This window comes from Vipera ursinii, assembly GCF_947247035.1.
Source record: "Vipera ursinii genome assembly, chromosome: 4".
Taxonomy (NCBI): domain Eukaryota; kingdom Metazoa; phylum Chordata; class Lepidosauria; order Squamata; family Viperidae; genus Vipera; species Vipera ursinii.
Window position 1 is genome coordinate 68,790,598 of NC_139514.1, and position 15,826 is coordinate 68,806,423.

Sequence of the window (15,826 nt, forward strand, 5' to 3'; positions counted from 1 at the left end):
GTAACTGTTGCTAGAGCAATGAATGCACTTTTTTCCCTCTTGAAATATCTCCTCATTGGGAGCTGAAAATTTATTTACTTCCAGATATTGGCCACAAGTCCACCAGCTGTACTTGCTCGGACTGCTATGTGCTTAGCCCTAACCCTAAAATATCTAGATGAATTACATAACCATCTTTGTTCTAAGTATTCTTTTAATGTTTGGAACATTTCCCCCCAAAACAAATATTTGCATTTTCCACTATTCAGGACTTCAGTAGTTTGACATCAAAAATTTCCTTTGGAATTTTTAGAAATGGAAAAAAGTATGATAGAAATATTGCAAATAAATGCAATAGTTATCAATAGAAGAGAATATGTATACACTCAGGATTAAACTATGTAAAATTCTTGGGGTTCTCTGTGCTTTGTTATTTGCTTGCAGATATGTTGTTACCCAACAAGGTAACATCTTCAGTACTACTGAAGTCAGGTAACAAAATGTCTGCAAGCAAACAACCAAGCTCAGGGAGCACCAAGGACTCCACATAAAATGATTATATTTAATATTTGATAACAACATTAATTTGTAATGGCATGTTGCTGATGATTTAAGACCTTCCATTTTTAGAACAACTTCTAAATCAAGAAATTCCAGGTTGATGCCATGGAACTCCTATTTATTGCAAAAAACGGATTTCATTTAGCTTACAAACAAAATACTTCAAAACACAATGCTTTTTCCACCATAAATAAAGCTTTCCAAACAGCAGTTACTGAGTTATATTTATTTTAGACAATAGAAGAGACTGAAATATAAGAAAAATTTGGCCAGGCTATAAATAGGAAGTCGCGATGGGTCGGTCACGACTTCGCAACTAACAGCAGCATAAATAGGAAGAAGTTTCTAAAAGTTGCTGAAAGACATATAGTACTTTAAGACTGTTACCATAAAATCATACTTCCCTATTGTACTGAACTCAACAGAGATTATCTGTGAGAAAACAAGTATTGTACTATGAACTAGTGGAAGCCGTTATCAATGAGATTCAAGTTATCTCATTGATAATGGCTCCCATTACTTCCTAGTTCTATACATGTGTCAGAATCCATTTATATTTCATTTCTAACTATCTCCTCTGATCTAAAACCAAATCTCACCTTCCCCTAGATTGTGCCATACACCCAAGAGGGAGAGGGGATAGGCACACGGGTTTTATTGCTTTCACTTCCTTTATTAACTACAATGTAACCTTTTGTTTATTCACCTTCGTATCCATTACAATGTAACAAATTGCTTTCTATACTATGCATCTCTCTGAACCTCTTCTCCCTTACTGGGCAACTAGAAAAGGGTGGTGGGAGAAGAGATAAAAACCTTCGGGACCTGGTTTATTTCTCCAAAGGAGGTGTGAGGAGCTGTGGAATGATCATGCTGCAAATGGAACTGGATTGATGTTATTTTCCCTTTCCCACGATGGACTTCCACCTGGGGATTGGCCGGTCTGAACCACCCAGATGAACTGTGGGGTGGGGTTTGCTTAGGGACACTTTTAAAATATCAATCTGTAAGGGAATCCCTCAGATCCTGTCTATTACGCCTACTATCTCCTATTCTTAGTAAAAGTTCCTACTTGGAAGAAACTGTCTCCAAGAGTTCTGCTTTTTTAAGATGTGGGTTTGAAGTAGGTCCTGACAACATGTTTATATGAATTATTAATTAAACTGGAAGCTAGCAGATATTGAAGCAAAAAATCATTTTTATAGTAATTTTAGTAAAGATTACAACCACAATAAAAATAAGTACATTTTTTTTAAGAAAGTAAAAGTACAAAGGTCCATAAAAGAAAGCAAAGCAAGACAAAAAATAGAAAAGAAAAAAATAAGAATAAAGAAAAAATATAGGAAGAAGTGACTTCCCCCTTGACCAAAAATAATATCAACAATTTAAGTAACTTATCATTTTATCTTAAAGTACAGCAAATGATCTCTTCTTTGTCTATCTCATCTCTTATCAATAAACTCCCATAATATCTCATCATTTGAGTCCTGACACCAGCAAAAATACATTAAGGATTATTGGAGAAAACAATACATTTATTTTAACCTTGAACAATAAACTGATGTGTTCCTTTTTATTTCTAGCAATCTTCATCTTTAGTCACTTCAAATCATGCATTGGCATTTCATTTTTTTCATTGTTTCTTTGTCTCATTTAACAAATTTCTTCAAAGTTTTAATAAGCCTTTTTTATAACTCCTATATAGGAAAATTATCCATGAAGCTCTCTTTGTTCCCTTTTAATTAAGACATCAGCTGGTTTTTTTGTATGTCCATGTAGCATCATTTTCCATCTCATTCTTGTAGTTTGTCACTTTTAAATCTACTTTCAACTCATCTCAATTTTGTTCAGGTAGAATTTGTTCGTCTTCCATAACAGTATTTAAACAGTCTTTCTATCAAAGTTAATTTCTGGGTCCATTGTTCAAAATAATCTTTAATATAGCCAATGTTAAATTCTTTTACTTCATTCTATAATTGTAGAATGAGTGGGGTTTGAGTGGGATTTTTTAGTTATGTTTAATTCCCTCTAGTTTCCTTAGTGTCCAATTCTGAAAGTCTTATCTGTACTAAAGTACTAAAGATACTTATCTTCTTTTTAATCAAAAGCATTTTCCAAGAACTATTTCTTAAAATTAATTCCAAACTCTTATTTCAAATTTAGCTGAATGCTTACTTGATTTATAACTTGATAAAAGCAAAATTTCAAAATCCTTTTGTTCTTTATTAATTTTTTTTATTAAACTTACAGTTAAGACTTTTTTCACTACAGATCAAAGGAAACTCACCTGGTGTCCTGCTTCCAGTTTCAGTACATACTGAAACACAGTTGCCATGGAGATTGGCCATTTTATTTCAAGACTGAAGAGATAAATAGCTAACAAAGAATGTAAACAAAACAGAAACTTGGCTGTAGAGTTCATTTTTGTATGAATGCATAGAATAGTTCAAATCCAATCCAGGGTTATGAGAGTGAGGACAGGTTTGTCTGTCATTTTTTAAGTCAGAGATTCAAGGTATCTAACACAAAGAGGATTCACAGGAACATCACACAAGATCCAGTGATCAGAATTTGTTTCCAGAAAAGGAATATTATTCAGACTTGCTTCTTAAATCAGGCTGCAGCCAACTGTCACAAATTAAGAGATTTACTCTCTTGTTTGGCAAGAAATCTCATGGAATCACACTGTTCTGCTTTTCACTGAAGTGTCCAGGAGTTGGGAGGCCTGACATTGTCAACATCATCTGACTGCTCCAGTAATCCAGGTGGTGCCTTTATTAGATCAGCCTTGTGTGATTCTTGGCTTGGTGTTTCCTGAGGATAATATTCCACAGGTTCAATTGAAGCAGCTTCTTCAGATACTGATTCTGAATCTGAGTTCTGAGTCTAGGTCATGAACTTATTGCTGTAAAACTTTTCAGTTCAAAGGTTCCTAATAGCTGAAAATCCACTAACAAGCAGCTTCCAAAAGTGATTAGAACAGCAAGTGTGTGTTCTTGGTGTCCTTTCGAAGGAGCTGATTGCAATTTGAACAAGATGTCTTTTCTCTCATCTCACAGAGTTCTAAATCTGCAGGAGTCTTGTGATCTCCTCACAAGGAGCAACTGTAAAGGTAAAGGTAAAGGTTCCCCCGCACGTGCGTGCTAGTCGTTTCCGACTCTAGGGGCCGGTGCTCATCTCCGTTTCAAAGCCAAAGAGCCAGTGCTTGTCCGAGGACGTCTTCCGTGGTCATGTGGCCGGCATGACTAGACGCCAAAGGCGCACGGAACGCTGTTACCTTCCCACCGTAGTGGTCCCTATTTTTCTACTTGCATTTTTTTATGTGCTTTCGAACTGCTAGGTTGGCAGAAGCTGGGACGAGTAACAGGCGCTCACTCTGTTACGCGGCACTCGGGATTCGACCCGCCAAACTGCCGACCTTCTGATCGACAAGCTCAGCGTCTTAACCCACTGAGCCACCGCGTCCCTGCTAAGGAGCAACTGTACTTGTGAGCTATTTCAAGTCCTTTCCTTGCCAGAGAAGAATTATCGAAGACATGGACTCTAAGAACAACTTTGAAGAACTGGAGGAAGAGCCACATTCAAGAGAAAGGTCAGACAAAAGACATGTAAGTTCCAGGCATCTCAAACTTATCTCAAACTTGCCACTCCCTAATACTCTTGAAAATATAGGGGGACAGAAGATACATTCAGACCTGCAAGAGTCTGTTATAACTTTATAATTAAAATAGTAATGTTCATATATTTGGTTTCCTAATCTAGTTTACTTTGAAGGCCTGACAAAACTAGATTTAGAAGCCCTATAACAATTTCATGAAGTTTATATGAATTTATAATTATTGTACACTTTAGGAATGTTTCATTTATTGGGAAATCTAAAAATACATGGCATGTTGGAACAATACAGAAGGTTATATTTTAAAAAGCTGCCAAAAGTACTGTTTTCTGCTAGGCTATGATAGATTTAGAATAAGAAAAGAATAGAGCTGGAAGGGACCTTGGAGGTCTTCTAGTCCAGGCCTCTGCTCAAGCAGGAGGACCTATACCATCTCACACAAGTGATTGGCTAGTCTCTTCTTAAAAATCTCCAGTGATGGAGCACCCACAATTTCTGAAGGCAAGCTGTTCCACTGGTTAATTGTCATCAGTGTCAGGAAGTTTCTCTTTAATTCCAGATTGCTTCTCTCTTGGATCAGTTTCCAACCATTGTTTCTCGTCCTTCCCTCTGGTGCTTTGGTGAATAACGTGAACCCCTCTTCTTTGTGGCAGCCCCTCAAATACTCGAATACTGTTATCATGTCACCCCTATTTCTTCTTTTTTTTAGACTACCCAAACCCAAATCCTGCAGCCATTCTTCGTATGTTTTAGTCTCCAGGTCTCTGATCATCTTAGTTGCTCTTCTTTGAATTTTTCCCAAACTCTGAACAACTTTTTGTGGTCTTTTTGTTTGGTCTTCATCATTTCAGAGGTAGAAGAATTCAGCCACTCCTATGATCCTATCCATGGCATAAGCTGCTGATGCACTCAGTCTTGCAGATAAAGTTTAATTTTATAAACCTATTTTGTGCATTGTTGCATTTTACAACTTCTGGCTCCTATATTTCTCCAACCTTGGTATTTCTATTACTTGTTGCTACTACATCCTTTCTAGAAATTGCATTTATCACATTTTCTAATTTGCCATAGAATTCTTCAATATTGTTCCATTATTGTTTTGGTAATATGAGTAACAATAAATGACAGGAATGCCAAATTTGAAGATGCCAGACTAGGAGAATGAAATAATTCAGAAGTTAGATTTTAAAAGTTAAGATAATCAACTATATAATAGGAACTGGAAAATGGAGAAGAACAATCAAGTTAACCAAGATAGTTCCAGATGAAGATTATAGAACAGGCCATAAATTACTGGTGTCAAAGTATATGTTAAATGTAGACAACTAGAAACAGGTGTATAGTAAGATTTCACCCAGAGGACATACAGTAAGGATATGTTTAATATATTAAAAAGCTAATTCATTATACTCAACTTATGATAAACAGAACCTGAGGATTTACCTAATACAGTGGCTCTCGATGGCTTACAATATTCTGTATTAGTGAGATGGGCAGCATAAAAATTTAATAAATAAAATAATTTGGAGACTACTTGAGTAATCATGGAAGAAGACTAAGACTAATAGAGGCAAATGAGATTACAAGAGAATGGAAAGGTTATGATGAAATTCTTTACAAATCGAATTATACCAAAACATGAATAAAAGAGAAATCTAATTAGGAGCAGACTTCACCAGAAAGTTAGGTATGAGAGGTGATAAATCAGAATAAATAAAAGACTACCAGGTGCATATGAGATACCCATAGAACTTCCTGTCTGGCTGCCCTCAGAGAGTTAGATTAGGCAACTATATCTCTTCAGCCCTTAATACTGGCTGCCCACAGGGATGTCTGTTGAGTCCCCTACTTTATGCCCTCTACACTTATGACTGCACCCCCACTCATCCCAGCAATATTATTACTAAATTTGCAGATGATACAATAGTGGTGAGGCTTATCTCCAAGGGGGATGAGTCTGCCTACCGGGATGAGGTGGAGCAGTTGCTCTTGTGGTGCAGAGACAATAGTTTGGTTCTCAACACTACTAAGACCAAGGAGCTTATAGTAGACCATAGGAGGAATAGATCAGACATTTCTGGGTGTTACCATAAAAGATGATCTGACCTGGAGTGCTCATGTTATAGCATTGGTTAAAAAGGCCCGGAAACAACAACTGAATGAAAAACTGCTGGTGGTCTTCTACCGTTGCTTCATAGAGAGCATTCTAATCTAATTGCATTTGTGTGTGGTTTGCTAACTACACAGTAGCAGATAGGAAAGCGCTCCAGAGGGTCATTACCATCGCTCACAGGATTATTGGCTCCCCTGTCCTCATCCCCCTGGATGAACTCTACAGTTCCCCCTGTCTTAGGAAAGCTCAAAACATTCTTAAAGACTCATCTCATCCCGTTCATTCTTTTTTTGAACTATTACCATCTGGCAGATAGTAAGGATAATAAAAACAAAGACAAACTTGGGATTCCTCCTGGATTCACGGCTCAGTTTGGAAGATCATATAGGAGCCGTGACCAGGGGGGCTTTTGCCCAGATTCACCTGGTGCGCCAGTTGCATCCCTATCTGGACCGAGATGATCTACGTACAGTCACTCATGCACTCGTGACCTCCCGGTTAGACTACTGCAATGCCCTCTACATGGGGCTGCCCTTGAGGACCACCCGAAGGCTTCAACTGGTGCAGAATTCAGCCGCGCGAGTTTTGATGGGAGCTTCCCGATACTCCCATGTAACACCTCTTCTCCGTGAGCTGAATTGGCTTCCGGTTGCCCTCCGGGTGAGATTCAAGGTGCTGGTAATGACCTATAAAGCCCTAAATGGCTTGCATCCGGACTATCTAAGGGAACACCTGCTGCCTGCATCATCTTCCCATCGTCCTGTGTGCCCCCACAGGGAGGGCCTTCTCAGGGTACCGCCGGTTAATGAATGCCGGCGGGTTATTCCCAGGGGAAGGGCGTTCTCTGTGGGTGCACCTGTCCTATGGAACCAACTACCCACAGAACTTAGGACTGCCCCCGACCTTTGCTCATTTTGCCGGGACCTGACAACTTGGCTCTTCGATCTGTTTGGTCCAGACTGTGGGGTTTTTAATTTAACTGGGTTTTAGATTTACTCTTGGGGCTTGAATTTAATTTAATTGTTTTATTTGTTTTTAATTTTTTGTATTCATGGTTTTAACTGCCCTGTAAACCGCCCTGAGTCCTACGGGAATAGGGCGGTATACAAATCCAATAAAATAAATAAATAAATAAATAGGCTGAAAAATAGTTTTTATACCAGAGCTGTAACCATATTAAATACCACTGTATAGTGCAACATTGAAGTGCAATGAAGGGGCAGCGCAATGGTGAATAGAATGTGAAGGATGTATTTATATAAAGTATGTATCAGGTCCCCCAAAACATAGCTGCTTTTGTAACCATTATTTGGAGCCTGCTAGTCTGTTGGGAGTGGGAATGTCTTGGGGATGCTTTGCACTGTCTTGCCACTATGCCCTTCCCCAGGAGAAAGAATGCATCTCCCTTATCTAGGAGAGAGTTGGCGCTTGTAGCCAGAAGGAAATGAAAGTGAGGGAGACCTTGAAGAGCATGCCAATGAAACCAGTTACCAAAACACTATGCCACCTGTGGATTGGCTGGAATTCAAATGGACACTGGGACCCTGGGGGGGAGGAGTAATAACATTGCTTTTATTACACTGCTTGCGTGAGTTTTTCTCCACATCTCGCCTTGTTTTCCCTGCTATCACTAGCTCCTAATAAAAGTTCCTTTTGAGACAATTCCTGTTTCAAGAGTTCTGCTTTCTTGAGTGGCTTGGTTGAGGTAGGTCCTTACAGTATGTTTTTACTTATGGTTTTTACTTGTGTGTAGTGTGCACTGTGGACAGCATTTAATTTCGTTGTGAGAAACACAGTGACAATAAAGATATTCTATCCTAGAACTGTCTAAAGCTGCTGTGTGCAAATTGTGAACAAATATGGAAAAATGTACAAAACTGGACATGTTTTGTTTATATGCTTATATTGATCAAAGAATATGTTAGAACACTTGCATATTAGTGAATTATTGCACTAAATACACATGCCATACACAAAAAGAGAAACAGTGAAGTTTTCAGAAAAGGCAACAGGACAAGAAGTCAGCTAGAAACAGACAAATAAGGGAAAAAGGAAGAGAATTTAATAAAGAACTTTACCTTTGTTTTATGAAGTATAACAATGACTTCAATTTTGTAGATTACACTAGAATGTGGAGTTTAATGATAGAGGATATCTCAACTACTGATTATTATTTTGAAGAAACTTTATAATGAGCAAGCAATTTCTGTAAGAATTGCAATTGAAGAAATAGTGATACGAGCAAGGAGTGAGATATACTGTAGATGCATAATGTCAGTAACGGTATATAAAACAATTCTAATATTAAAGTGGCAGCTGGAATCTGCAGCAGCTGTGGACTGATGGACTGACAATTTGAAATATATAAAATAGTTTTGTTAACTGAAAGTAAAGAAGATATAAAAGAGAACTTTAGGAAAATAAAAATGAAATCTGAAAATCTGGTTAAAGTTACATATTAAAAGAAAGTTGCAGTCACTCAGCATGCTTAATGAATTCACTCTCAATACAGTAGAAAATATGGTAAATACTCCCTTTCTTCCTTTGATCCCAGGAATAGGACAGTCTGAGTATTCGAGAAATAAAAAGTATATTAAAATTCAGGCAATGACAAACTTAAACAAGTTCATAAAAGTTTCAGGTTATTTCCCGCAAAGATCAAAACCAATGGGTTTACCAGAGGCTATACAGTATATTGTCTGTGAAAGTGAGAAACTGAGAAAGAAGAAGATGATAGCAGAGGTGCCTAGGGCAGTGCCCCCCAACCTTTGGGGCACCAGGGACCAGTTCCATGGAGAGAGGTTTTTCCATGGACTGGAGGGGCCAGTTTCTGGCATGCCAGGGACCAAGGGTTAGGGACCCCTGGCTTACAGGATCTGATGATTTTTATCAAAATGATGATACAAGTGACACACTGTCGTGATGAAAGCCTTGCCTCTATTGTGCATGGCTAAAGCATCATGATGCAAATATGTAAGGGGCAAAACTTGCATTGCAATGGCACATTTGTTTCATTATTTTCCCCTCCCTCCCCTGAAGTAGGTTCTGGAAGATAGATTGCTTTAAGTTATGAATATGGAGATGGTACTTTAAGATTATCATGATTTGCAAGAACTAATCAATTGGTCCTCAGTGAAATAAAAGCTGTTTCCCTGAAACAATAATTGACAAACAGAAATTTACATATTTTGGGTGTCTGTTGTAAATGGCTTTAAGTCTAGAAAAAGCAACTATGCTTGGCAAGACAAAGAGATATTGAAGGACTGGCACTGAAAGATAATATCAGCTTTATCACTGAAATATTTTTTGTAGATTTGTGGATTGTTGCCTGGGTCTGGTCATAATGGAGGGTGTTTGTGTTTGCAGTTAAAAAGAATCAATCTGATTCACTAGTATATTGACATTAAGAAAAAGAGTTTCTTGTTCTTAATTATTATTTGCCTTCAAATAAAAGCCAAATATATCTTATTAATTTTAGTCCATTTGCTTTAAAGCCACTGTTCTTGTTTAAAATGTTCAGGGTTTCAGTAAATTTGAAAAAGCAGTTTATTGTGAAATGTGAACAACTAAGTAAGCATTATCATTCCTAAAGTACCCTTGTATATATTTTATTAAAATATCTTTGCACATGGCAGTTTGAAAAGCTACATGAGTTCAACAAATGAGATATATTTGAATCACAGTTATAGTCCCACTATCCCACAATTAGATTTTTTTTACAATTACTTGCTTTCCAGCTGTTAGGTTAGGCAGCTTTTGAAAGCTTCAAGAAAGAAAGCTTTTTTTTCTATGTCAATTTAAGTAATGTGGGATGATGCTTTGGAGTTTAAAAGGGAACTTTTAAACTGCATAGAATAAAGAGTTATGTGCAAACTCTGTTCGACAGTTTGAACAGTCTTGTCTATTAAGAATTCAATATAATTAAAATATAGTATGAAATTTAGTTATATATTTCCATCAATAAAAATAGCATGGGTGTGGGTGAACTCCCTCCTAAAGCAATCTTCATATCCTTAAACTTTTCCTCATTTTTCTAAAGCAGATTTTGAGGATGTATAGATAGTTCTAGGGAAGAGGAAAAATCCCCTTTAGGCTAGCTGAATTGCACTAGCCAAGAGTTTGATAAATGACTCCATCTTTCAGAATACCTAATAGGCCTCATAAAAAATAATAAAGGATTTAAATTAGAAAGCCAAGCACTTACATTGAGTGTTCATATTACTGTGTTCCACACATCACATTAAGTCATGATTGGTTTAGTTCACCTAAATCATGAGCTATTAAATACAAAGTACAATAGCTAAGTTCACATAGCAAGTAAGCAATAAAGAAGCAAACCAACTCTTGGCTTACTGTGATATATAATCCAGACTATGTGGTAGAATTCTCTGACTTGGGAATTAAAGTGGGTATTGTGAAAACATTGCAGATTAAAAATAGATGGAATATTTAAAATATCAAATAAATATCTGGTATTCTACCTATTAAACCAAAATTCAGTTGGAAAGATCAAATGCACCAAGAAGGCCCATATTAATATAAAAGGTAAAGGTTCCCCCACACATGCGTGCTAGTCGTTTCCGACTCTAGGGGCCTGGGCTCATCTCCGTTTCAAAGCCGAAGAGCCAGTGCTTGTCCAAGGATGTCTCCGTGGTCATGTGGCCAGCATGATTAGACACCAAAGGCGCACGGAACGCTGTTACCTTCCCACCGTAGTGGTACCTATTTTTCTACTTGCATTTTTACGTACTTTCGAACTGCTAGGTTGGCAGAAGCTGGGACGAGTAACAGGCGCTTACTCTGTTACACGGCACTCGTAATATACACACTGAAAGTATACATATTTAGTCTATACTGAATTTGTGAGAATCTTGCTTTACAGGTTGTAAACTGCTCTAAGAGATTTGGCACAATTACTAGAGGTGTTTCTTAGAAGAGGCATTCTCTTTTCTTGCCTTTCTTATAACTCTTGAGTGGTTTCTATATACCCATAGTAATTAACCTGTTTTTACTACTTTTATTAGAAGTTTGCAAAGTTTATTTTTTCTAGAAGACCATATGTGAGAGGTATGGGATTATAATTGAAGTAGCTTGTTCAAGGCAACAATTTAACATTTGCTATTGAGGGGTACAGTACAGTGTACCTGAAACTTTACTAGCCATTTTAACCAGAGAAACAATTTGATTGCAGAGTATTCAATATAATCAACTATATGTCTTTCCATATTTTGAAACATATACTTTATTATCTGGCGAGATTATTATAATGAATTACTGTGGAACAAATGGAAGGCAGAGCATGTTAATCAATAATTTTCAAAAGTGTAACATTTTCAGCGTACAGCTCCTGATTTATAAAATATCAGTTTAATATAAATGGGATTTTTTTACAAGGTTGATGATGAAAATATCAGGTCTATTACATTATATAGTTTATGTTCTGCAGCTGTAGATGTAAGTATAAAATTACAAAGAAGAAGAATCACAAGAATTTGACAAGATCCAGAAATTAAAGGATTGTAAATAAAAGGTGAAACCTATAAATTGCAAGTCTTTGCACATGATTTGGTATTCATTATAGAGGAACCTTTAGAGACAATTCCTAAGCTGTTGGAAAAGACAGAACAATTTGGAGAGATAGCAGGATTAAAGATAAATAGAGAAAAAACCAAAGTGATAGTTAAAATTTTTACAGATAAACAAAAAAAGCAGCTATCAGAAAAAAATAGAATTGCAAATAGTCAAGAAGGTCAAATACTTGGGAATATATCTGACAGTAAGATGTTCAACAATAAAAGAAGATAACTATATTAAATTGTTAAATCAAATAAAGCTTGATTTGGAAAAAAGAGAACATCTGCAACTGTCGATGTTAGGAAGAATTGCTATGGTGAAAATGAATATATTACCAAAAATACTATTTTTGTTTCAAATGATACCTATAAAACTGAAGAAAAAATTGTTTGAGGATATAAACTTTCTAATTCAAAAATTTATCTGGCAAGGAAAGAAAGCTAGAATTAAATTGAAAATGTTACAAGAAGCTAGGGGAAATGGAGGTTTTCGCTTGCTAGAATGGATTTTATATTATCAAGCGTCAGTGCTAACATGGGTAAAAGAATGGATAACTCTTAGAAATAAAAGATTGCTGTACTTGGAGGGACATGACCTACAACCTGTTTGGCATGCTTTTTTATAGTATGGAAAAAATAAAATACATAAATACTTCCAAAACCACTATATTAGAAATGTACTATTATTAACATGGGAAAAAATAAAATGTAAGATCTATTTGAAAACTCCAGGATGGCTCTCAAAATGGAAGCATTTGTACATCCAAATCTAGTCAGTCTCGATAAAATATGGACATATAAAGATATTCTAAATTCTGAAGGGAACTAGACAAGAGATGGAAAACCAATAAGATGGGATCTTGTATGAAATAGTTAAGGATAGGGTAAATCAACAGTATAAATATACAAGCAAATAACTGTATTTTAAGTTGAGAGGTTCCATCTTCCAAGTCTTCTTCCTTTCTATTAGAATTGAATGTCCTACACATTTAATCACCATTTACCTACTTTGGAATACATTAAAAAACACTAAAATCTATAGCATAACCTATAATAAGTACCTAGAATATGTATTTTAAATATTGTGTTATGGCTAAACAAAAGGAATCCAAATATATTTGTATCTACTTCCATTTCAAAATTAATTGCTTCTGATAATAAACAAACCTAATTTAATTTTACAAGTCTCCATTAGTATTAATATATATTCAACTTAAATACATTCTAAGTACTAATCCTGTGCCATATTGTCATGACTGGTGGGAGATGCTTAGCTATGCAAATTTAGATTTGTGCTATGATCCACCTGTTGACACCAGCAAAGCTCTGTGACGCTAAACTCAAAAGTAGTCAGTTCTGATGTCATGCGTATTGTTTGAATGCTGAACTTTTTAGAGCTGATTCATAGATGGATTATCATTGGAGAACTAAAATAATGAATCACAGGAAGATCTTCATAAGAGCATTTTTACACCCAAATTTATATATTCATGATCAAATGTATAGAATAAACTTTATAGAACTAAATGTTTCAGATACCAAATTTCTCTCTGCCTCAGATGTTTGAAGGTATAAAATTGTATATGTCAACTATTTTTTAAATTTAACATTTGAAGAGATACAAAATTACATAATCTCTATGCTATTTCAGCTATGGTGTTTCTACTTGTATGAAATATAGACTTCTAATTATCTGTGAAAGCAATACTCCTGCATACCTTATCCCACATAAGATTTCCCCATCTGAATCTCTCCATATATCTTAAATACAGTTCCCGTCAGAAGCAAATTAAATTGCTTTAGACTACAAATCCCTTCAGCTCCAGCTTTTATGACTAACAGTCAGTATTGATGGAGCTACCAGAAAATCCAAACTAACTGAAGGGCCCCAGGTAGGTGACAACTGTTCTAGAATAATGTACCTGAAAATTTTCATATTCATTTATCACAATGTGTGCTTTACAAACAATTTTGTATGTACTAAAAAGGGTTTACCTTTAAAATTTGGCCTTATTCGTGCATCATAACCTGATGTCCGCCCCATTAATTTATCCAAGAAATCTGAAGGAGACAGTGTCTGTGAAGGGGATTTTGCAGATCTGGAATCATGTTCTTTACAGAAAGTTGTCCTAGATAAAATATTAGTTATCATGAGTAATATGGTAGTTACATCACTTTCACTGGAAAAGTGTAATGTTAATATAACTTTTACAGAACAGTGAAGAACATCAAAATTTTTGGAATCAAATTCCAAAAAAGATCAGACTAAGATATTTAATTCATAAGTTTTTCATTTAATTATTTTCAAACAATGCTTATATTTGCAGAGCAGAGTCATACATTTCCTTTTCGATTATGGATCTACATTATCTGTGAAAGTCTGGCCAAACATATCACACAGTCAGCAAACACTTTTACAATGTTAGTGTCCAAACCATATAAAAATAACAAACAATCAAACAACTTAATAGGCACTAATTAAATGAGTTGGTTGTTCATTTCTTCTGAGAAAAAGAAAAACCCTTTTCTTTCCTAAGCAAAGATTTTTTCCCTTTTTTTAAATTTAGTCAGCTCTATAAATGGATATACAGTAATGTATAATAATAAATTCTGTATATGATAATTATATAGAGTAACATTCAAAACTCTCTGTTTTAAGTTGGCATACTGTATTGATATATTAATATTCATAGTTTTAAATTATAATGTTCTTTATATACATATTTATTAATTAACCTATCCCCCAGAATTATTCATTTAATAAAACAGAATAAATAAGGCCAAACACTGATTTTTCCATTTAAACATTCACTCCTTCCTTCAATAGTATATGGATCAGATATGCATGCTGATCAAAAAAATGCTTCTTGATTAACATCTATTGAGACAGTGGCTTCTTCTTAGATTTTTTCCACTAGTAAAAATCTGTTTCTCAGCTATATTATACATGAAGTCATATTAACAAATTATTTTAGTTAATTCAGCAAAGTTTCAGTTCTCCATGATTTTGTTAACATAGACTAGAACTGCTGTAGTGAGGGAAGTACACATGAGGAGCATGGACACTCTTTTCCTCCCCACACCTAGTTTATCTTTTTAATTTTAATATAGCAGGACTATTAACATGTATTAAATAACAATTGAGAGTATGTCCACAGTCACAAATTAATTTCACTTTACACACCAGAAGAAATTATTCTGTTTGATAGTTATAAATTATTACATAAATGAAATTTCATTGATCTGAGGAAATATTTTAGCTACCCATAAACATTGTACCCTGAAGGGAAGAGTACCTCAGTAACTTCTCCATAGACTAAAGTTGTGTGGAATTTTTAAGTGTGTTACCAAGCAACAGCTATTTCCAATGACAAAATTATACCTAGCCTAAATACTCAGAGTATGGATTCAGCAAAAAGAATAGTGAGCCTGAAGCACCTCTAAATCCTTGCATCTTTAATAGAAGCTTACAAACAAGGAAAGATTTTACCTACCTGAAATGATATGTTTCTAGGAAAACTGCAAACAAGGCTGTCAAAATGCTCACTAGCTGTCGGTTCATTCCTCCTGTTTTCTGTATTGAATGTGAGAAAACAATATTTCATAAACGATTCCAGCATCAGTAAAAAGAGGTTGTCAGAAAGTACTTGTCTTCATTAAATTTCCAAATCCAGTAATAATTTAAATTTCTTTATAATCAGAAAGAAAAAAAATCTGTCTTTGCATACATTGGAGATAAAAAAACATCCAAAGTATCAGTCCTTAAAATCATGGTTAGGTTAAATCAAAGAGCATTCCCAAGCCAACACAAAAGGTACAACCATCTGGAACTGCCAGTTCTCTGAAAAGCTTCTTTTGGAAATGCTGAATGTCTTCTCACCCTCCCAAAGGAAAACCAAATCTTTCTCTACCTTAACATTATGGAGATGAGAATAATGCTGCCACGTTGGTCTGTCTTCCGGAGCTGTCTACAGTTCCCTTGGG

The 15,826-nt window shown here is 35.6% G+C and overlaps 1 protein-coding gene across 1 annotated transcript in view; it reads right to left on the minus strand.

Annotated features, from left to right (window-relative positions):
- GLRA2 (glycine receptor alpha 2) overlaps nucleotides 1–15,404 on the minus strand; it is a gene marked incomplete at both ends in the record, with an annotated part of 134,892 nt that extends 119,488 nt beyond the window's left edge. Inside the window, 2 exons of the mRNA XM_083361287.1 lie at nucleotides 13,838–13,971; nucleotides 15,337–15,404. Coding sequence (XP_083217413.1) covers nucleotides 13,838–13,971; nucleotides 15,337–15,404 — 202 coding nt within the window. The remainder of the gene's footprint in view (nucleotides 1–13,837; nucleotides 13,972–15,336) is intronic.
- Nucleotides 15,405–15,826: the final 422 nt, after the last annotated feature.